General features: G+C 44.9%; 1 protein-coding gene across 4 annotated transcripts in view; it reads right to left on the reverse strand.

Moving 5' to 3' along the window:
• The window catches only part of LOC311112342 (nck-associated protein 5-like), a 162,404-nt gene that overhangs the window by 93,803 nt on the left and 45,910 nt on the right, over window positions 1-22,691 (reverse strand). For 3 of the 4 annotated variants that reach the window (XM_084155406.1, XM_084155407.1, XM_084155408.1), the window contains one exon: window positions 16,849-16,922. In XM_084155406.1, coding sequence (XP_084011532.1) covers window positions 16,849-16,922 — 74 coding nt within the window. Of the gene's footprint in view, window positions 1-697; window positions 1,124-16,848; window positions 16,923-22,691 lie in introns of those variants that run through there. The other variant, XM_084155409.1, reaches the window with a different exon arrangement.

A 22,691-nucleotide genomic window follows, 5' to 3' on the forward strand; every position in this document is an offset into this window, starting at 1 on the left:
CACAATTGCTTTCCTTTTCCCTGCACTGGCTAATAAAGGGATCCTGCAAATCAGGATCATCTCCTGCACATGCAAGTAGCCTAATTCCCTAAATAAGAAATGAAGCTAACGTTAGGCTACACACTCATCGGAACCAGTTGGATAAACACAGCTGACCCCGATTTAAAGAGACACAACCGGCCAAATGTGACAACGCTACAATCAACGACACGTACACAGCAAGAGAGCATGTACACTGTATTTAACTTTGCGGCTTCTTGCAACTTAAAGGACACATCTGGCTGAAATTCACGGCAACATGAAGTGACAATAGGAAGAAAACACAACACCTTTAAGCCCAACATAATAGCCTACTATTATTGGTCGCGTAGAAGCCTATGCACCAGCCCACACAATCTGAGAAAGAATACTGCTGAATTCCCCTGTATTAAAGGGACATCTGCACTCTTAAAGGGACATCTCCACTCTTAAAGGTACATCTCCAGTCTTAAAGGGACATCTCCTGTTTTAAAGGGACATCTCCACTCTTAAAGGGACATCTCTTGTCTTAAAGGGACATCTCCTGTTTTAAAGGGACATCTCCACTCCTAAAGGGACATATCTTGTCTTAAAGGGACATCTCCACTCTTAAAGGGACATCTCCTGTCTTAAAGGGAAAAGAGTGGTGGTGTTATGAGCGTCTGCGAGTTCTCCTTACCCTGCCTGAGGTGCTGCATCCTGGTGTTCTGTCTTCAGTTGACACACATGGTAATCCTGCTGCTGCACGCTGCACTGCACAGCAGCTGCTGCAAGCCACTGATCCCACCCACGATAAAGTTTACATCCACAACGCAGCCCTCTGCTCGGTGTGACAACTGCGCAGAACAGCGATCGCTCTCTCTCTCTCTCTCTCTCTCTCTAGCTGAGGAGCTCTCTTTCTATTGCACTCCCTCTTTCTCTCTCTCTGACTTGCTCTACACACAATCTCTGCCTGTCCTCACTCTCACACACTGTGTCTCTCTCTCTCTCTCTCTCTCTCTCTCTCTCTCTCCCTCTGACAACATGCACACTGCTGCCTCTCAACGCTGTTTCTCCCTCTTTCTCCTCTCTCTCTGTCCCTCTCTCGCTCACACTCGCGTTACATAGTCTGTCGCTCTCACACCGTGTGTTTCTCTCTCTGTCTCGCTCTCGAGGTCCCTCCTCCTTCTGTGCCTCAGCGGTTTTCTCCTGCTCAAGCTACGGGACGTTTAACGTGTTGGGGGGGGGGGGGGGGGGGGGGGGGGTGTAGGAAGGGGTGAGATGGCTGCTGGCTCTGAAGGTGGCACTTTCCTCAGGGGAGATGGGGGGGGGGGGGGGGGTAGGAGAGATGGGGGAGGGATGGGTGACAGCAGTGAGGGGGGGGGGGGACCAGGGACGTGAGTGGGAAAGCGGAGCTCGGCTTGAGATGTTTCTGACTGAGCTCTTTTCAGAGCGAGAGAGAGAGAGCGAAAGAGAGAGAGAGAGAGAGAGGCCTGGCTGCCTGGGACAAACTCCAGCCCATCTGCCGCAATCACAATCAGTCTCAGCTGAATGGCTGTGACAAACCAAAGCCCCGAGCCTCTCGATCAGGACGCCTACGAGGGCAGAGGGGGGAGGAATAGGGGAGAAGTGGAGAGGAAGGGGGAGGGGACCGCTCTCCATTGTCTTCCCCCTCCACTGTGAAAAGGGGGCAGACACTGGAGAGGTGAAAGGGAAATTGAAAGGGTCCTGGCTGAAGAGGAGGGAAAGGAAGAGCTACTCCCAGCCTAGTCAATCACAGTCCCTCTGCCCAACATTCACTAGTCACTAATGTCGCTAAATGAACAATTACGCTAAACACATGAGTAATTAGTAGCACCATGACCAAAGGGGACAGAAGCGGATGCTTCCTAGCTAAATTTATGACAAGGGAAAGTTGGAGTTGGGGTAAAACTGAACATGCACATACCACCGCATTTTGGGTCAGAGAAAATTAGGAGTTAGATAGGGGTAAAACTAGAAACTTGCAAATTCTAGTGAGAATATGCAGGATCTGAAAGCCAACATTTGAACCGGTTAGAGGACACAATATCAGCTGGAAAGTTTGTGTAGTGATCGTAAAAGTCTTGGTGTGTCAAGCCTACATACAGTGGGGAAAAAAAGTATTTAGTCAGCCACCAATTGTGCAAGTTCTCCCACTTAAAAAGATGAGAGAGGCCTGTAATTTTCATCATAGGTACACGTCAACTATGACAGACAAAATGAGAAAAAAATTTCCAGAAAATCACATTGTAGGATTTTTAATGAATTTATTGGCATATGATGGTGGAAAATAAGTATTTGGTCAATAACAAAAGTTTCTCAATACTTTTGTTATATACCCTTTGTTGGCAATGACACAGGTCAAACGTTTTCTGTAAGTCTTCACAAGGTTTTCACACACTGTTGCTGGTATTTTGGCCCATTCCTCCATGCAGATCTCCTCTAGAGCAGTGATGTTTTGGGGCTGTCGCTGGGCAACACAGACTTTCAACTCCCTCCAAAGATTTTCTATGGGGTTGAGATCTGGAGACTGGCTAGGCCACTCCAGGACCTTGAAATGCTTCTTACGAAGCCACTCCTTCGTTGCCCGGGCGGAGTGTTTGGGATCATTGTCATGCTGAAAGACCCAGCCACGTTTCATCTTCAATGCCCTTGCTGATGGAAGGAGGGTTTCACTCAAAATCTCACGATACATGGCCCCATTCATTCTTTCCTTTACACGGATCAGTCGTCCTGGTCCCTTTGCAGAAAAACAGCCCCAAAGCATGATGTTTCCAACCCCATGCTTCACAGTAGGTATGGTGTTCTTTGGATGCAACTCAGCATTCTTTGTCCTCCAAACATGACGAGTTGAATTTTTACCAAAAAGTTATATTTTGGTTTCATCTGACCATATGACATTCTCCCAATCCTCTTCTGGATCATCCAAATGCACTTCAGACGGGCCTGGACATGTACTGGCTTAAGCAGGGGGACACGTCTGGCACTGCAGGATTTGAGTCCCTGGCGGCGTAGTGTGTTACTGATGGTAGGCTTTGTTACTTTGTTCCCAGCTCTCTGCAGGTCATTCACTAGGTCCCCCCGTGTGGTTCTGGGATTTTTGCTCACCGTTCTTGTGATCATTTTGACCCCACGGGGTGAGATCTTGCGTGGAGCCCCAGATCGAGGGAGATTATCAGTGGTCTTGTATGTCTTCCATTTCCTAATAATTGCTCCCACAGTTGATTTATTCAAACCAAGCTGCTTACCTATTGCAGATTCAGTCTTCCCAGCCTGGTGCAGGTCTACAATTTTGTTTTTGGTGTCCTTTGACAGCTCTTTGGTCTTGGCCATTGTGGAGTTTGGAGTGTGACTGTTTGAGGTTGTGGACAGGTGTCTTTTATACTGATAACAAGTTCAAACAGGTGCCATTAATACAGGTAACGAGTGGAGGACAGAGGAGCCTCTTAAAGAAGAAGTTACAGGTCTGTGAGAGCCAGAAATCTTGCTTGTTTGTAGGTGACCAAATACTTATTTTCCACCATAATTTGCAAATAAATTCATTAAAAATCCTACAATGGGATTTTCTGGATTTTTTTTTCTCAATTTGTCTGTCATAGTTGACGTGTACCTATGATGAAAATTACAGGCCTCTCTCATCTTTTTAAGTGGGAGAACTTGCACAATTGGTGGCTGACTAAATACTTTTTTTCCCCACTGTATGTTCATTACTGGATCGTCATGTCCCAGAAAATTGACAGTGAGAAACCTATTCATCATAATAACAGGGAAGATTCACGACGGCTAATTATATTGAATATGACCGAAGTGTCATGCGTCAAGCTTAAGTTGCAGATGTGTCATACACACACTAACGCATGCACGCACACACACACACACACACCATTTTTGGGGGGGAATATGTGGTGAGGGCCTAATTTGATTTCTAGAGCAGGTGGTCACCAATTTGGTCCCATTGTCCTGTTTGGATAAAAAAGATAAATGGACTCAGAAGTCAACAGGAACAGATACATAATCAAGAAATATTGAGGAGTCGCCCCACTTTAATTCAATAAACTGCATGCCCCCCAACATTGAGCGATGGCCATGACAGGATCCAAAATGGACACCCAGAAACACAGGCATTACAACAGCTTGTCTGTAGTAGGAAATAAACCATCAGACCAAGCCTAGTCATTCCTAGCAGAGTCCGATCCCCCCGAAACAGGAAGCTTTGTTTGTTTTGACTTCCACGACATGGACATTGTATTAGAAGACTAATAACATGTCCAGGGGTGAGTTAGAGTGTGTGTGTGTGTGTGTGTGTGTGTGTGTGTTTGCATACGTGTGTGTACGTGTGTGTGTGTGTGTGTGGTGAGTGATCTTCATTCATTAGGAGGCCCTGCTTACTCCACTACCAATGGTGTCAGTGACAGATTCCAATGTCTGGAAACACATGGGTGCCAACATACCCCACACACAACCTGACTGGCTCCACTACAACCACCACTACCACTACCACCATCCCCCCTCACCATCACCAACAGGCTAGCATTCCACTGAAAGGTGGGGGGTGGGGGGTGGATGGTGGTGCTGCTGGGAGAGGAAGGGGAGGGGGAGACAGGGTCGATAAGGGGCGGTATGGGGGGTGGTGGTGGGTGGGAATGCGGGTTGAGGGGGGCTCTCCTCTTCTCCTCCTTGGTAAAAAGTTACCACAATCCCCCAGCCATCAGACATTAATTACATTAATCCGGGAGGGCTTATTAAGACATGTGTGGACGGAGGGAGGACAGAGGAGGTTGATGACATGCGTCACTTAGTTGAGCGCATTACATGACCAGTTTCTGCCGCCATCGTTGTCGAGGTCTGTGTTCTCCTTCCCCAGACACTCGCTAATCAGGGGGAGATAATCATGGGATAAAATGCAATGGTGTGTGTGTGTGTGTGTGTGTGTGTGTGTGTGTGTGTGTATGTGTGTGTGTGTGTGTGTGTGTGTGTGTGTGTGTGTGTATGTGTGCGTGTGTAAAATGCCCCCCCTAATCTTCAGGGCCTCAAACACTATTTACCACATCTTATTGGCTCAGACATACAAAACTTCCATGCATTTCATATGTCTGAATGTCTGAACGCTAAATGAGGTATGCTAATGTCTAAATACCCTTTTGAAACTACATCAGAAGTGTTTATAGCATATTTTTCACCTTTCATACTTAGTTGTCAACAGACTACCCCCTTGGGCTGTTTGCATGTTGAGACGAGCGGTGGTAATGCCATAGTGTAGATAGGGACGTTTATTTACCCAACACACACACAGGTTACCCCGCTCGGGCTACACTGCTCTCAACCACTGCTCTAGACAGCAGTCAGACTATGCAAATCATGTGAGCTGTGATCGTCCACTTTGGAACGCAAACTGGAACAGCCATTTAACATTTTGTTTGGGGCCAGATTGAATGTGTAACATGATGAGTGGGATCTGTGATAATGTGCCTCTGTCATGTTCCATTAAGCAAGGGAATGGGTTGGCGTGATATGTTGGGGGTGCATGTTTGTCTGTGACACCATTCCTAGCCTGACTGTGCTACTCAAGGGAATGGGGTTAGCTAGCCCAAGATGTACTCTTAAGGAGCCTACCGTTACTCATTAAGTTCCAAGGACCTTATATGTTCTTTTCAGAGGTAGACTGGCTCAGGTAGCGAAGGCATCCAAATACTCCATCAAAACGTGAATCGATTCTCAAATGCGACACGGTTCTAGAAACATAAAGCCCTTTACTTTCATATCACTTTTTTTTTTTAATCACAAATACAAAATCTACACTTACTGTACACTGTTTTAACCGGTTGTATCACAGTTGCAGCCGAGAGTATTTTTCAGTGACAACACATTTCTGGCTGCCTTCTTCCGTTCCACACAGGTGTTCAAAGCACGCTAGATGTAGATGGCTAAGGCGCTCCCTCGGTCTTCCGTCTGGTTTCCGTAAACACAAGCTGTAACATATGGCCGTGTGGGAATACTAACCCTATAAAGCTGTGTATCAATTTAACCTTTTGTTTTTTGAAAATTATTTATTGTCGATATGAAAGATAAGGTCCTTATGTTTCCAAAACCGTAACGCAAGCGATGCTTGTTAATGTTCAGACCGAGCGCCGTGGCTTTTAACAAAACTCCCCCTTACAGAAGACTCCTTCATCCAATGACACTCATGTGTAATGTAATGGAACTGAGAGTCATGATCAAGGGCTATGGCTAGGGGGGATGTAGGTTTGGATTAAACACCATCCGTATTCTTTACTACTCTAAAGAGGACGATGGTCTGGTCCCAGATCAGTTAGTCCTGTATAGCCGATTCCTATGGTCATTGGCATGCCAAACTGACCAGACAGCACAAACTGATATGTGACCAGTAGGCTAACCAATGATTACTATGCTGACGCAAAATAATATATATAATAACATTTAATAATATATTCTATTTAGCAGACACTTTTCTCCAAAGCGACTTACGGTCATGCGTGCATACATTTTACGTATGGGTGGTCCCGGGAATCGAACCCATTACCCTGGCATCACAAGTGCCATGCTCTACCAACTGAGCTAAAAAAGGACCACAAAACCTACAGCATATAAAATGTTATAAAGTAATACATATAAAGCAATACTGATGTGATACAGCATGGTTTGATTAATTAATAACACCCAAACTCAACACATGTTGACTAAGTCAGTCTGGTACTTCGCTGGAGGTGAATAGCACAGATGCAGCCACTGTGACTTCCAGAAGCATACTGCGGCAAACCTGCACCTCCTCCATCTCTCCACACATCTCAATACAAGGATGTTTCTCCAAACGGTTAAAAGCGACCGTGTCAGTCAAAACAACTGCATGCTTTGGTGAATAGATACAAAAGAGCAAAAACACCCTTTAGACTACTAGCTTGTCTTGAGAATAAAGCCAAGGAACTCCCGACTCAAAACATTACAGGAAATAATCAATCACCTAATATACTGTACATCTAAAGACTCAAAACATCACAACTGCAGATGCCACCCATTTTGCTCAAAATAGGACAACATAGTGGCTCAAGCTCTGTGATGTGTGAATATGGTGCTTTATTTAGCATGGCAGGCTTCATGAGATTAATGGTGTGGAAGCCATTGGGTTGGTTGGGTAAATACCAGTGTTCATTAGTAATTACACAAGGCCACAGTGATCACTCTTCTTCACCGGATCTGATTTTCCACAAGAACAGTCCTAATACCTCCACTCAATGGACCTACAGTACTGTAAGCAGCACAACAAAAGTCCTTCTATTATAATGTTGTATAATATTGTTTATTTATTCAACCTATTTAACCAGGAAAGACCCCTGAGGTTAGAACATATTTTACAGAGCCCTTCTTTGTATAGCCTACCATTGACCTCGGTCATGTAAGAATTGAACACAAGCACACAAACACTCATCTTAAGTAACAGGATGCTTTCAAATTCTAAATGGCCGCTACTGTAGATGGCCACTTAGCTTATGATTGACCTTGAGTATATCATAAAGAGAAACGCTTGGCCCACAAGGACGCTACTGTGGTACTATGTGGACTGAATGGTGGGGGTGATGAGTGGGAAAAGGACCAGCGTAACATTTCAGTCACTAGCCAAAGTGCTTTCCTTCTTCACTGTACCAGAGCACAGAGATATTACGGCGAGTTAAGAAGACGCGACCTTGAGAACGTATCAATAAAAAGCTTCATTAACCCATTCGATTAACCTCTTCCTCTCATAAGCGCCATAAAACTGATGCATGTTTTTAGCCAGGCCTGGCCATACTGATAAATCTCGGGAGACCCATAGGGCTCTTACAGTTAGCCTGATTAAACCAGACTGAATGCGGTGTTCAATTGTGATCAATGGTAAATGCAGCATTCCATTTTGTTTAACCAGGCTATCTTAAAGTAGCCACAGACATAAACAGCACTGGACCAGACTGGGTTGATGTTAGTGGTTGGAGATCCAAATAATGTACTGTGGCAGTCATGGCTGACTTGTGTTATGGGTCAACAACAGTGTCAGGCTTTAACTAACTGGTCGAAGTGTTTTCATCATCGGGTCTATTTATATGAGTTTGTCTTCAATTGATAGATAGTACAGTGCAGTATTGACCAACAAGATGCACAACAGTGAGCAGAGCTCTCCACGGTACTCTGATTAAAGACTAAGCTAAGCAGCTAAGCTAAGACTAAGCTTAGACTAAGATAAAGTTAGCTTCATGCTAATAACAGATGGAACATACAGGCTAAAAGCACATGCTGCATATTTCCTCAAGCATTGTTCAGTTCTCTGTTTAGAATTAACTCTTGAGTAGCTTAAAGTACGCTATTTTCATCAGGACACACATGTAAGAGCTTGAAATAACATAACCACTGATTACTAAAATAAACATATTTAACCGAATCCCATCAAATACAACAATTCATTTGATGAGAGTTTTCTGAGGGAAAAAGAGGGGAAAAAAATCTCTCTGCAGAACATTTCTATCGAAAACCAATGGATTAATTCATCTCCAACTTTCGTGGGTGAACTGACCTCTAATCGATGGATTAGGCTAAGTCTCTCGCTCACAGGAGGGCACATAAATACACAATTGACCGTATTAGGTCTCTGGTGGGGGCTTAGCGTTATCAAATTAAAGCATTATACTGGTCAACTTATCCAATTACTGTTGTCAAATGCATGGCCTTCACCCAAGTGCAACGGCTGCAGAACAGAGCCTTGGGGCGCGCCGTTGCATTGCGGGGCATACCAAGGGAAGGCTCAGCCCTATCCTCATCATCTGGAGAGGGAGCGAGGGAGAGCGGGCCGCATACTTCCACAGAGGATTACATGGCCTTTCATCTACCGAGACCGGCGGCAGCGGCGGTGAAAGCACAGAGGCGTCTTTGAGGCCAAGACATGCCTTGTGGTAACATCAGTGAGCCGCACAGCACAGTCACAAGCCGTTAACATCAGTGGAGGAAAAGCCTCCTCTGTTAGCGTGCTATCATCATCATAGTGGATGGACACACACGAACATAAACATGAACACACGTGCGCACACACACACACAGGCTCTCTTTCAATTAAAGTGTCCCTCAGTCTGCGCCCAAAATGGTACTCGATAAAGAGGGTTTATTTAATAATATACTAAACTATTAACTGCTTTTGATGATCATAGTGCTGCCTTAGGGTCTTCAACTGAGGCGCTGCAATTTCATGAAGGGAGGGATTATTGCCCAAATAAATTATAGGGAAATCAAAAGGAAAATAATTCAATTTACAATGGATGAAATCCCATTTGCAAGCTAAACTGGTAAATGAACACACTGCTCTGGTGGCTATAATTCACCATCTAAGCATAATACAGTACTAGTGAGTAGTGGTAATGTCCTGGTCAGGCAAGGACACACATAGACAAATGAAGGACAGCTATGGGAATACAGTATACATTTATTGAAAGTAGCTGAACATCAGAGAAGGATAAAGAGTTACTTTCCACTACTTTTACACCCAAAGAGAAATACATCCAAACAAAGATATTTCAAAATGGACCGATAATCTAACAAAACCTACTGCCCAACCTCCCCCTTCACTCAAATGTGGAGGGATAATTCCTCTCTAAAGATGACAAATAGTGTATTGATTAGCAGATGTCCTTGCTAATGTCCATTCAGGAGGGGCTGCAGATGCACGACTTGCCGGTCCTCATAGCCTAAGAGACTATCCTCCATAGATCTCCAGCAGCGTCCCCATTCTCCCCTGCTCCCCACCCCACCTCCCTGCTACCCTGAGCAGGCCCCCTGCCTGCCTGCCCTCCCTGAGTCCTCCAAGGTGTGGAGGGGTCACAGACAAAACAAAGACGCACACCATCTGCTAAGGGTAAGCCAGGTGAGACCAGCTTTGGCCATTTGGCTGATCAACGGCCAGTGTTCTACATAAAGTGTTGGCACAGATACCCAAAAGGAAGGTCAATGGAGATTTAGTATGCAATGAAAAAACACTTTCATTACATAAGATAAGACCACATGCAATCCCAACCAGACACGCAGACACGTGGACGGAGTGCAAGAAGGAAGGGATGAAGGCAAAATGGAGGAATTGGCAGAAAGAGGGAACAAAAACAAAGGAATATTATGTATTTTTGTTCCCTCGACACAGCAGCTTTTCAGAAAGGGCACGTGACCTTCCACCCGGCCAGACATGCTTTTTAGTGTCCTAAAGAAGCATCCATATGTTCCAGTCCAAATCATGCCTGCCCCCATTCAATAGCTCACTGTCTAAACAGAGAAAGAGCTGTCACTCACTTCACGTTCACTACTTTCTCTCTCTATTCACATGTAGGGATATATGTACATGGCACAGACATAATATTGTTGTTTGGTGAAATTATTGCCCATCTTTTGGCCATTCATTTCCACATACAATCAATCTAGATTTGATAAGATCAGAGACAACCATAAGGAAAGCTTACATGATGCATCATGACATGCCTCGTCTTGTTTGGAGGTTGTCCATCTGATGTTGACACAGGGCTGTGGAGCCTATGTTTGTGTTTGTCATGGACGTGACCAGAGTTAATGAAATAATGAGCGATGCCGCGACAGTACCCCACTGTGGTTTTGTTGTGCTCCCTTGGCCAGTGTTGCTGTGTGTGTGTCTGTGTGTGTGTGTGTGTGTGATGTAGAGTGTTATGGAGAGGAGTGGATACAAGGAGGACTATATTATGGAACAGATGGGTTTGACATATGATGAGAACGCTGGCAAAAGCTGTGTTTTTGGAGTGAGCTTTCTTGTATTCGTTGGCAGACATTTTCATATATTTTAAAAAGAGTTTGATTTGTGATCTGTTTTTAGCCTGCAATTACAATACATAGCAAAGGCGAAATTGTGGCATAGATATTTGGGGGGGGGTTGAACAGTAGAAGGGGGTCCGGGGCTCCTCCTCCGGAATTTCTTTTGACATTTGTGACTCGCTTCAGGAAACTAGTGTCACGATCGTTCATGAACGAGAAGCACCAAGGCGCAGCGTGATATGCATTCATATTTATTTCACGAAATAAACGCACAACCAAAACAACAAACGAACGTGACGTCCAAGGTAGACAAATAACATACCTCACACGGAACAAGATCCCACAACTAACTGGTGCCAACAGGCTGCCTAAGTATGGTCCCCAATCAGAGACAACGAGCAACAGCTGCCTCTGATTGGGAACCACACAGGCCAACATAGATCTACCCATACTAGAATCTAACATAGACAATCAACATAGCCAAACCCAACACAGAAAATCCACACCCTGACTCAACAAATACAAGTCCCCTGAGTCAGGGCGTGACAGTACCCCCCCCCAAAGGTGCGGACTCCGACCGCGCCACATAAACCTAACAGGGTAGGGGCCGGGTGGGCATTCCGCCTCGGAGGCGGATCCGGCTCCGGGTGTGACCACCACTTACTCTCCACCTCCCCGTTGCGCCCCTGGTCTGGTCTGGACCTTGGCGCGCTGCTTCCTCTCTCCTTCCTCCCACGAAGTACCAAGCCCTGTCTGGACCCTGGTGTGGGAGACCCCGAACCTGGAGTGCCGCTGACCGGAGCTGAACTGGACCCCGGTGGAGCGGATTGCTCTGGCTCCGGAGTGGAGCAGCTGACCGGTGCCGGACCAGGCACCGGTGGAACAGGCACGGGCCGTGCCGGACTGGACACACGCACCACTGGCTTGGTGCGGGGAGCAGGCACGGGCCAGACTGGGCTGATGACGCGCACCCCTGGCTTGGTGCGGGGAGCAGGAACGGGCCGGACTGGGCTGACGACGCGCACCACTGGCTTGGTGCGGGGAGCAGGAACGGGCCGTACCGGACTGGCGACGCGCACCACAGGCTTGATGCGGGGAACAGGAACAGGCCGGACCGGGCTGGTGACGCGCACCACTGGCTTGGTGCGAGGGACAGGAACAGGCCGGACCGGGCTGGCGACACGCACCACTTGATTGGTGCGAGGAGCGGGACTGGGTTCTTCCATTAACCCTGCCTAACCAGCTCCTCTCGCCGTGCCTCTACACTTTCCTTCTGCTCCCTCTGAACCAATGACCCCCTTAATCTGGCGGCCTCCTCTGCTAAACAGCTGAACCGCTCTATCGCGGCCTCCTACTGCCTCGTCGTCCACGGCGTGAGCCCCCCCCCTAAAAATGTTTTGGGCTTGTCTCTCCCCCGTGATCATGGCCTCCATCCCTCTTGCCAGACTCTCTCTCATCTCCTCCCAAGTCCATCCTGGTCCCCAATCAGAGACAACGAGCAACAGCTGCCTCTGATTGGGAACCACACAGGCCAACATAGATCTACCCATACTAGAATCTAACATAGACAATCAACATAGCCAAACCCAACACAGAAAATCCACACCCTGACTCAACAAATACAAGTCCCCTGAGTCAGGGCGTGACAACTAGGCGTATGTCGCACGTCACTACTTCACAGAAGCGCCATTTGAACGTAAACTTTTTTTTAAATCAAAATGCGTTTTGGGGCATAAATGCCTTCTGGAACATGTGAACTTTCATGTGCCTTAATAAAAAAAACTTGTATGCCATCTGTAAATGCTAATAAAATTGTTAAATTACGAGCCTAGTTGGTTTAGCCATGGAAAAAGACAGCAACCTTCCCGCTAGCCATGATTGGCTGAGATAATGAGTGGGCTGGACATGCCTAGAGATGAGTTCGGATTGGTCTGCCATGTAGCATGCTTCTGTCTATAATATGAGCTGGTATATGAGTAAGAGAGTCTAGCTAGCTACATTTTCAGATATTACACATTTCTAATTTAATCAGAAAGTTGTTTTCATTTCAAGTTAAAGTGTACTGTTAGCTAGCTAGCTAACGTTAGCTGGCTGGCTAGCTAGCTAACGTTACAAGTATGATCTGTGTAGTAATATTATTCATATCTCATAGCCATTTGCATTGCTAGTTATAGCCTAATGTTAGCTAACTAAGATTGAACCTGGTTGGTTAGCTACCTGCAGATTCATGCAGGGTAGTAAAGTTATGAGTTGGGATTATGGTTCATTGTTTAGCTAGCTAGCTACATGTCTAAACAAAACACTCCACTATGCAAGTAACTATTTCAATAGAGTGTTTATGATGTCACTGCGTCAACTTCCTATTTTGTTGCCTTACAACCTGGAATTAAAATGGATTTTTTGGGGGTTTGTATCATTTGATTTACACAACATGCCTACCACTTTGAAGATGCAAAATAAACAAGAAATAAGACAAAAAAACAGAACTTGAGCGTGCATAACTATTCACCCCCCCCCCAAAGTCAATACTTTGTACAGCCACCTTTTGCAGCAATTACAGCTGCAAGTCTCTTGGGGTATGTCTCTATAAGCTTGGCACATCTAGCCACTGGGATTTTTGCCAATTCTTCAAGGCAAAACTGCTCCAGCTCCTTTAAGTTGGATGGGTTCCGCTGGTGTACAGCAATCTTTAAGTCATACCACAGATTCTCAATTGGATTGAGGTCTGGGCTTTGACTAGGCCATTCCAAGACATTTAAATGTTTCCCCTTAAACCACTCGAGTGTTGTTTTAGCAGTATGCTTAGGGTCATTGTCCTGCTGGAAGGTGAACCTCCGTCCCAGTCTCAAATCTCTGGAAGACTGAAACAGGTGTCCCTCAAAAATTTCCCTGTATTTAGCGCCATCCATCATTCCTTCAATTCTGACCAGTTTCCCAGTACCTGATGATGAAAAACGTCCCCACAGCATGATGCTGCCACCACCATGCTTCACTGTGGGGATGGTGTTCTCGGGGTGATGAGAGGTGTTGGGTTTGCGCCAGACATAGCGTTTTCCTTGATGGCCAAAAAGCTCAATTTTAGTCTCATCTGACCAGAGTACTTTCTTCCATATGTTTGGGGAGTCTCCCACATGCCTTTTGGCGAACACCAAACGTGTTTGCTTATTTTTTTCTTTAAGCAATGGCTTTTTTTCTGGCCACTCTTCCGTAAAACCCCAGCTCTGCGGAGTGTACGGCTTAAAGTGGTCCTATGGAGAGATACTCCACTCTCCGCTGTGGTGCTTTGCAGCTCCTTCAGGGTTATCTTTGGTCTCTTTTTTGCCTCTCTGATTAATGCCCTCCTTGCCTGGTCCATGAGTTTTGGTGGGCAGCCCTCTCTTGGCAGGTTTGTTGTGGTGCCATATTCTTTCAATTTTTTAATAATGGATTTAATGGTGCTCCGTGGGATGTTCAAAGTTTCTGATATTTTTTTATAACCCAACCCTGATCTGTACTTCTCCACAACTTTGTCCCTGACCTGTTTGGAGAGCTCCTTGATCTTCATGGTGCCGCTTGCTTGGTGGTGCCCCTTGCTTAGTGGTGTTGCAGACTCTGGGGCCTTTCAGAACAGGTGTATATATACTGAGATCATGTGACAGATCATGTGACACTTAGATTGTCCACAGGTGGACATTATTTAACTAATTATGTGACTTCTTAAGGTAATTGGTTGCACCAGATCTTATTTAGGGGCATCATAGCAAAGGGTGTGAATACATATGCACGCACCACTTTTCCGTTATTATTATTTTTTTTATTTTTTGAAACACGTTTTTTTTTCCAATTCAATTCACAAATTTGGACTATTTTGTGTACGTCCATTACATGAAATCCAAATAAAAATCAATTTAAATTACAGGTTGTAATGCAACAAAATAGGAAAAACGCCAAGGGGGATGAATACTTTTGCAAGGCACTGTAGCAAGCAAGCTAGCCAACGTCCAGGGTGCGCTCTGAGAGTGAAACGCTCAGAATTTACGAACAGCCAATCTGACAACGCTCTGAGTTTACGAACGCCCAGAGCACACTCTGGCACTCCAGATTACATTTACGAACACACCCGTTGTATAAACCAGCCTTTTGTCTTGAAATCTCTGGTTGTTTAGTACATAGCCTCACATGTGAATACTTAAAGAGATGGGTTTATCAACTTTCAAAGCAGAATTACTTTCCCATTGTTCCTCAACTGTAGTGTATGATATACATTTTTCTAGCTCTGAGTCTCTACTTTTATCAGTCACATTTTAAAACGCATTTCCTGCAATTTCTACACAGTTTGACATGACTTGATGCCTCTCTTCATGGGTATTTTGAGGGGTATATGGACGGGTATTTAGAAAACACAGTATAAGTGGAAGGATAAGTGAAATAGAGCATCAAATCAAAGTTTATTGGTCGCGTACACAGTTTAGCAGATGTTATAGAGGCTGCAGCGAAATGCTTGTGTTACTAGCTCCTAACAATGCAGTAAAAATATCAAACAAAGGTCATTTACAATAAAGTATGGCATGGCGCCTTAGACATAATATTGAAACCAGGTACAATATCCTACGTCTGTGTAATACTACCCTATAATGTGATAGACTGTATAAATATATGCTTGCATTGGGTCAGTAGACACAGAAATAACAAGCCCTGAATTAGTGGAATCCAATTCGTTCTCTCTCCATCTTCTTGATGGATTGATTGCCTCCATATTCCCAGGAAAAAAGGAGGAATACAATGTAAGTCCTCTCGATAATGTAGCCGTAAGACACAGCCTAATAAGGGGAAGGAGGCATGCCTGTCTTTATCGTCCTGAGTTTCTGCTTCAGCCCAACAAAAGAATGTGTGGAGTCATTTATCACTGTCACTAACACTATCGAGCAACATCCGAGGAAAAGCAGCACAATCCCTAGGATCTGGTCTGTCAGGTCTGTCAGCGTAGCTGTCTATTCCAAGGAGGTTTATTACCATGAATTTGAATATTGTAATTAGGCATAAGTCGGTTTTAAGTATTTGTAGGTAAGTGATTATCTATATGAGCTACTGGAAGAAAAATGTGGAATAGATAAAATAATCATTATCGAATTAGAATATCATTTAGTTTTACGTACAGAAAAAATTTACGCAAACACACAAATTAAAAATCCTGAGCAAAACGAAACAATTATCACTAAAACCTTAGGGTCAGCCACCCTAACTATTTCCCCCACTGTCCCCACTGTCCCTCCAGGTCTAAGCAAGTTCATGGCTTCCAAACAGCCCCTAGTGAGAAGACCCCAACCGCTCCCATGGGCCAGTCCACACAATAACAACCAGGCCCCTCTAACCTGTTATTAGGTCACTTTGCTGGTCAAAAGAGGAAGGGTCTCCTCTTCTAAAGTGGTGTGAGTTAGACTGGGGGACAAGACAATCATTCCTTTACACACCACTTCCTTACCCTTCTATTGAAAGCCGGCCTGCCATAGCAAAGACCCTGGTCAGCGGTCAACCTCTAACCCCCACCATCCACCCTGGGTCCACTCAGAGGCCCCTCTCCCAGGCCTCCCTGCTCGCTCAAGGGGGAAATTGGTCCTGGATGGGGGGAAACCAACTCTATTGACATGGAGAGTTATAGGATAATGGGGGTGAAGTTTGAAAAATTGTCTCTCTTTTCTGTGGGCGGTGTGACACTCAAGGGTCTAAGGATAGGTTTGAGGGCCAAGGTCATGAGTTTGGCCTCTCCAAATCCCCATTGTCTCCATGAGAAATGTCCCCAGCCAACCCCAAAACTGAAATAGACTGAATGTACGTCTTTGTCTTTCCCCACTTTTAGCACCCTTGTCCTCACCATCACTTCACAATAGCATTTTCTCACCAAGACTGCACACAAAGCATTGTGTCAGCTTCCCAAACTTAACAACATTGTTCGGCAGGTTCTCATTGAGAATTGATTGCGTTCAGCTGTTGATATTTATTGGCAACTAGCAACAGCTGTCAAAAAGCAGATCGAGGATCCTCCCTTACCTTCGGACATTCCTCCGCTCTTCTTCCAGCTGTTTGAGTAGCTCCTCGATGCACTTGTTGGCGTCCATGTACTCCTGTAAACAACAGATGGAGATGAGTGTCAAAGATGGATTCCATGTGCAAACATGGATGAAAAATATCAGTAATATCAAGAACAGCTGTCTCGATTTTTATGAAGTTCAGGGGTCGGCTTCCCAGATTAAGCCTAGTCCTGAAGTTTAGAAAATCTATTTTAATGGAGATTCTCTTGTGTTTATCAACAGCAGTGGTATACCACAACAAAACGGAACTAGACAATACAGAAGCCTACTTGGAGTATGAAAAAACAGACCAAAACCATGTTGTGTATTGTATATTGTGTATTGTGTATTATGTATTGCCTATTGCCTATTGTGTATTTTGTCTTGTGTATTGTCTATTGTGTATTGTGTATTTTCTATTGTGCATTGTGTATTGTGTATTTGTCCAGTCGTTGCCTTGTTTCCACACACTGCTCTTCCAGGTGTGAAGAGGAACACTGAGGCAGAACTGGACTGTGTTTAAAAAAAAAGGTGTGATTCATTCATAGGGTCAATACTTTTTTGGGTGTTCGTTTCAGGGAGTTACGGAAGAGTGTAACTCCAGAAGCATCGCTGGGTAACTTTGCCTGGCTGGCCCTGAGTGCAGGCGGCCAGCTGTGTAGTGTCAAGAGGGAATACCTTCACACACACACACTCCACACACACACACACTCCCAAAGTGTGCTATTGAATTACAGCATGGCCCAAATGAGCAGAGACCCGGGAACAGTATGGAAAAACAGATGTTCAGCTTATTTGACTTTGCCCTAATAATGCGCTCGTCTATCCCATGCCTGTATAGTGAGTATAAGACATTGGTTTAGAAGAAATAGGCCACCTAGCCATAATATTCCACCCAGCTGTTCTTTGGAGAAGCAGACAGTGACAGTAGCAGTGGTTGTCTAAATATGAACAACCAGTAGTGGCTTATTTAGCCTTCGGTAGTGGTTGTGGCTAGCTTTAATTAATTAGATGCTAGCTTTGGTATTGTTGACGGCTCTCTGGGGTAAAGCGTTATCTCACGGCCACAGATGCCCTCCATTGATTTTTTTATTTCCATCATGTGCTGTTCACGTATAATTGAATCATGGGGAATTCCTTTGAGAAATGACCCAGCTGAGCATTGTTTAGACTCGTCCCATGAGCATATTTTTTGTGCTAGACAGACTTAACAGTGTAAAAATACTATGTGTGGTACAGACATGGTACAGACAGTATACAGTATGGTATAGCCTACATTGAGGAACACTGTCATGTTCTTTCTCAAGCTGAAAATTGAGAGAAACCCTTATTGTCAGACATTGGAGCTGGGATGTGTTCACAGTAGCTCTTAAGAGCTTTCTTCTCAGAGGGCAACCATATGGCTGGCACCAGGGCAATTATCACACTTCAGGACAGACCTGAAACTAGACACTGCAGGTACCCACCGTCTCCAGTATGCCCCCATGCCAACTGAAGATGGCACAAGCCCAGACTTCCAGCCGAAGTTGCCAGTCAAGGGCATACTAGGTGACCAATAATCACCAAGGGCACGGACAGAGGCCAGAAGAACATGGTGATGGCGAGGTGATGATGTGTTATTTTGTCATTCATAAGAAAGGAAATCAAAATAACCTGATGAAATATTTTTATTTTCACTTTCTTCATCATTTGCTTGTGACCTTTAAGAAAAATGGTTAAATGCACATACTTGTCCTCTTATCTGAACGGAATAATTCAAGGTGTTGGACTTGGTGTTGTTTACCAGTGGTGTCCACAAGGCCATCTGGAAGTCATAGGGTGCCACTACACCCAGCAGAGATGCCAGTCACACTAAACCCACTGAGTGTCATTAGGACCAAATGAAGTTGCCAAACCTCAATTCACCATTAACTTCATCACCACAAATATGCCAAGCCAGGTCTTTGTTCTTGAGTTAATTGGTGGAGCAACTCAGGGTTGCTTACAATATCAGAGTGATAGGATGTGAACATGGGGGTATGATTTGAGTAGCATCCAAATCCTGCATGAAAACGTTTACGTACGTAACGTAAGTTTAGTTAATAAAAGTTGCTAAACATCAACTATAGTGCATCTAGCTCTATCAACTTAGAACAGAAAGAAATTGTCATACAGATGAATTGTCAGGAAAAAATATCTGTTGTTAGCCACATAGTTACCCACATAGTCTCATAGATCCAAATCCTAACTTGAGATCCCTGTATGATTTAAGCAAAAGTCCACGTTAAGCAGATCTCAAGTTAGGATTCAGCCCGATAATGATTTGCACAGTTTCTCCGAGAGATCAACCCGTCACCAGAGTGCCATGTCACAAAAAGATTTCCACCCCACATCAAACGTTAAGCGCAGCTAGCTAAGTCTCTGTTGTCATCGCGGAAACCTCTACTAATGATAGGGTACTGGCGTAATCCTCCGCATACATGAAGGCATGCAAAGAATGTGCAATGGCCTGTCGTAATGTCAAATGGAGGGTATTTAAACCAAAGATGTATGTTATGTGGAGCACGCTGCCGTGTATTACATTACGTCTTTGGTGGGGCATTATGCCTGACGTTTTTACTGTATGTGCAAAAGCTGCAGGGTTCCCACGGGGGCCCGCGCCTACGTTGGGAGAGAGGAAAATTATGGAGGTTTGACTCAAACTTTATCGAACGCATATTTTCGCGAAGTACACTTGGAGTGCGATACAGAACAAATCATTTCTGGAGGTAGTTAAAGTGTCTAAATAGCACTAAAGCTCATGAGGACGGAATATCACCTGTACAGAAAACGTTGCTAAATCATTGGGAGGTTGTAAAACAGTGCCCGGTGCGGCATGCAAACTCCTCAAACTCCTCCGCAGCAGTGACCAAACTATACCTTCTCTATCTACATAACCCTGTAGTCAACAGTCTTGTGAGGCTCAAGTGTCTGCGGATCCCATGGATACCAAATCCTACATGGCAGAAACCAAATGAAGTTGTTTAGAAGGACTAAAAGTCATAAGAGCTCACTAACAGGTGATAAAATGTCTTGAAGTAAGTTAACGATGATCAGGAGCGATCGTGACCTGTCTTATCCAATGCAATTATCTGCAAAAGTTGCTTATTTCCCCATATACAGTCCTTTCCTCTGTTTCTCTTTGTAGGATGGACACAAGACGAAGAATGAACCAGCATCCACATTCTGCATCTAATTTCAACTTCAATGTAGGAGTCAAGGGGAGAAACAGAGCACTGGGATTTGTTGAGCTGGAGTTGGCTGGCGTAGACATACACTTACACACTGTAGTTTCCTTTGTGTGTTTGTTCATGTTTTTGGTCTATGGCAGCCTATGGCAGCCGACCCTCAGTTCCTGTTTACTCTGTATGTGAGAGGGGTTGATAAGGAGGCTAGAGCTGTTGAGGGAGAGGGCTTCCCCCAGTGTGCATGCTGTGAGGCCCATATCCTGCAGGCCTCCAACCGATCATGTGCCTCCTAATCTTTAGGACATTTTAAAATGAGCTTTGTCCCCCACTGCTGCGGCACTGGAAAACTCGGCCAAAAAATCTTTGCTTTACCCCAGACACACAGGCTCACGTGCACCCACACGCAATGTGTTTAAAATAAATGGTCCAAGAATTTCAGTAATAAAGCATTAGATTCATTATTCATCCATGTGAGCGTCTCGCTCTCCCTCTCTCTCTCTCTCTCTCTCTCTCTCTCTCTCTCTCTCTCTCTCTCTCTCTCTCTCTCTCTCTCTCTCTCTCTCTCTCTCTCTCTCTCTCACTCTCTGACAGATCCACACATACTGAAAGGCAGTAAAGGATGGGATCATATCCCCGTCAACATATGAGTTCCTTTACGACTTGGCTAAGAAAAACCCAAACCCAGATACAGCCCTGACCCAGTTGCATTATGGGGTCAGTATGTGTTCCAGTCTTCCTTTAAAGTCCTAGCTATCTATAATGTGATTTCCTCCCAACCCCACCTCGGCAGGGCTGTAGATCTGAGACCCAGGCAGCAGGCGAGTGAGAGATAAGAAATCCTGAAGCTGCCCAGTGGCCTCTGGGAGTGAGACCTGTCAAACCAGTCAAAGCCAAGGTCAGGACCTATCTCAACCCCAACTGCCAGCCCCCTCATCCCCACCTCTCTGGCTGTAAGGCAGGCCGAGACCTGATGACATGGCAGAGTGGCCTAGGGACCCACTTTAGCCAACTGGAAATCTGAACTATGTGAGGCGTTCGAGGGGAGATGGAAGGTGGAATTCCCAACTGGCTTATGGCAGTCAAAGGTTAGGCCTATAGAACGTAATACTTATTTCTGAGGGAATCTTTATGGCTAGTTGGGAATGAATGATATTACAAACTTTCCTGGGTGTCGAAACATTAGAGCTCATATGGCTAACTGAGAAGACTACCTACTGCGCATGACTGTGACAGCCCTCTGAGCTAAAACCTAGGCATTGACCCGGGGAGCGAACGCAAGTCTTTAGGTCTCAGGCAAAGTTAGACGGGTGGTTACACAGCTATTGAAACTGCTTATTGTATCCGTCCTTAGCCCTGGCTTGAATCAATTAATGTTATCAGTGTGGCTTATCTGTAGCACAGCACTGATGATCTTTCCCTCAGAGTCATTATTCAGGTCAAAATGGCTTCATGTCACCATATCAATCCAGCACATCAACCTCCCATCTCCCAAGACTGCGATAGATTAGATAAAACAGCCTGATGAAGGCATGGATCTATGTTATCAAGGGGTTACTATGGTGACTACATGCGATTTGTCATGAGAGGCCATGGAGAGCTGAGTGATGTGGTTTGTAGGCCTTGACGTCAGAAACCAATATGCCGCCAGTATGAAGTGAAATGCTTTCTTCAGAGTGCAGCAGAGGACTAGAGCAATAATAATAATGAATGACGTTTGTAGAGCGCTTTTCATTTCCAGACGTAAATCACAAAGCTCTTTACACTGAGAGCAACCTTTAAAAGAAAAAAAGCTTTAATAAAAGGGCAAAAAACATTAGGCGAGAAACAAACAATTCACACTTCATAAACATATCTAAAAACAGAAGCATCATAGTGGTTTCAGCACCATCAGTGTAAAAGATTGAACAAGCTCAACCAGATAGACATACTCCAAAGCCTCCAGTGCTAAATTCATCACTTGCATACCACATCCAAACGGGCCAGATTTGGGAATATGGATTACCTGATTATACAAAGGAAGCCTGTTCATCCTCTAGGGTGGTTTTCACTTATCTGATGTCCTATTACAGCACCTTGCCCGTCCCAGTACACACACACACACACACACACCAGCCGGACATCAACACCTCCCCGGCCGTCAGGAATCCGAATCTGTCAGATTATCTTTCCAAACATTAAGATACATTCAACACTTAAATAGCCCCTGTCTCCTCCTCCCAACACTCAGTTGGCTAGTCAAAGAGTGGGTCATTCATCCCTGTGCAGTATGTGGCGGAACAGTAGCCAAGCCTGTTCCCCAAGCAAATCGTACTCAAGAAAATTGAAAAATAGAATAAATCCGACCTGACATGCCCACTCCATAATGCCCCATAGTACAACCTGTGTAGAGATTAAGCATATGCAACTACTGTGTCATTTGGGAACTCAACACAGAGCCTCTGTTTGACAGTATCTCAGAAAGCATGTGTGGAGGGTAGAGCACCCAAGGAATGTGTCTATTAGAAATACAAAATATATATTTGTATATATACTTTTTCAATTCAATTCATAAGCAGGTAGTGAAAAATGAAAATACACACTGTATTCATACACCATATTGATGTTTAGAACCATGCCA

The sequence above is a fragment of the Coregonus lavaretus genome (assembly GCF_964263955.1).
Source record: "Coregonus lavaretus genome assembly, chromosome: 38".
NCBI classification, from domain to species: domain Eukaryota; kingdom Metazoa; phylum Chordata; class Actinopteri; order Salmoniformes; family Salmonidae; genus Coregonus; species Coregonus lavaretus.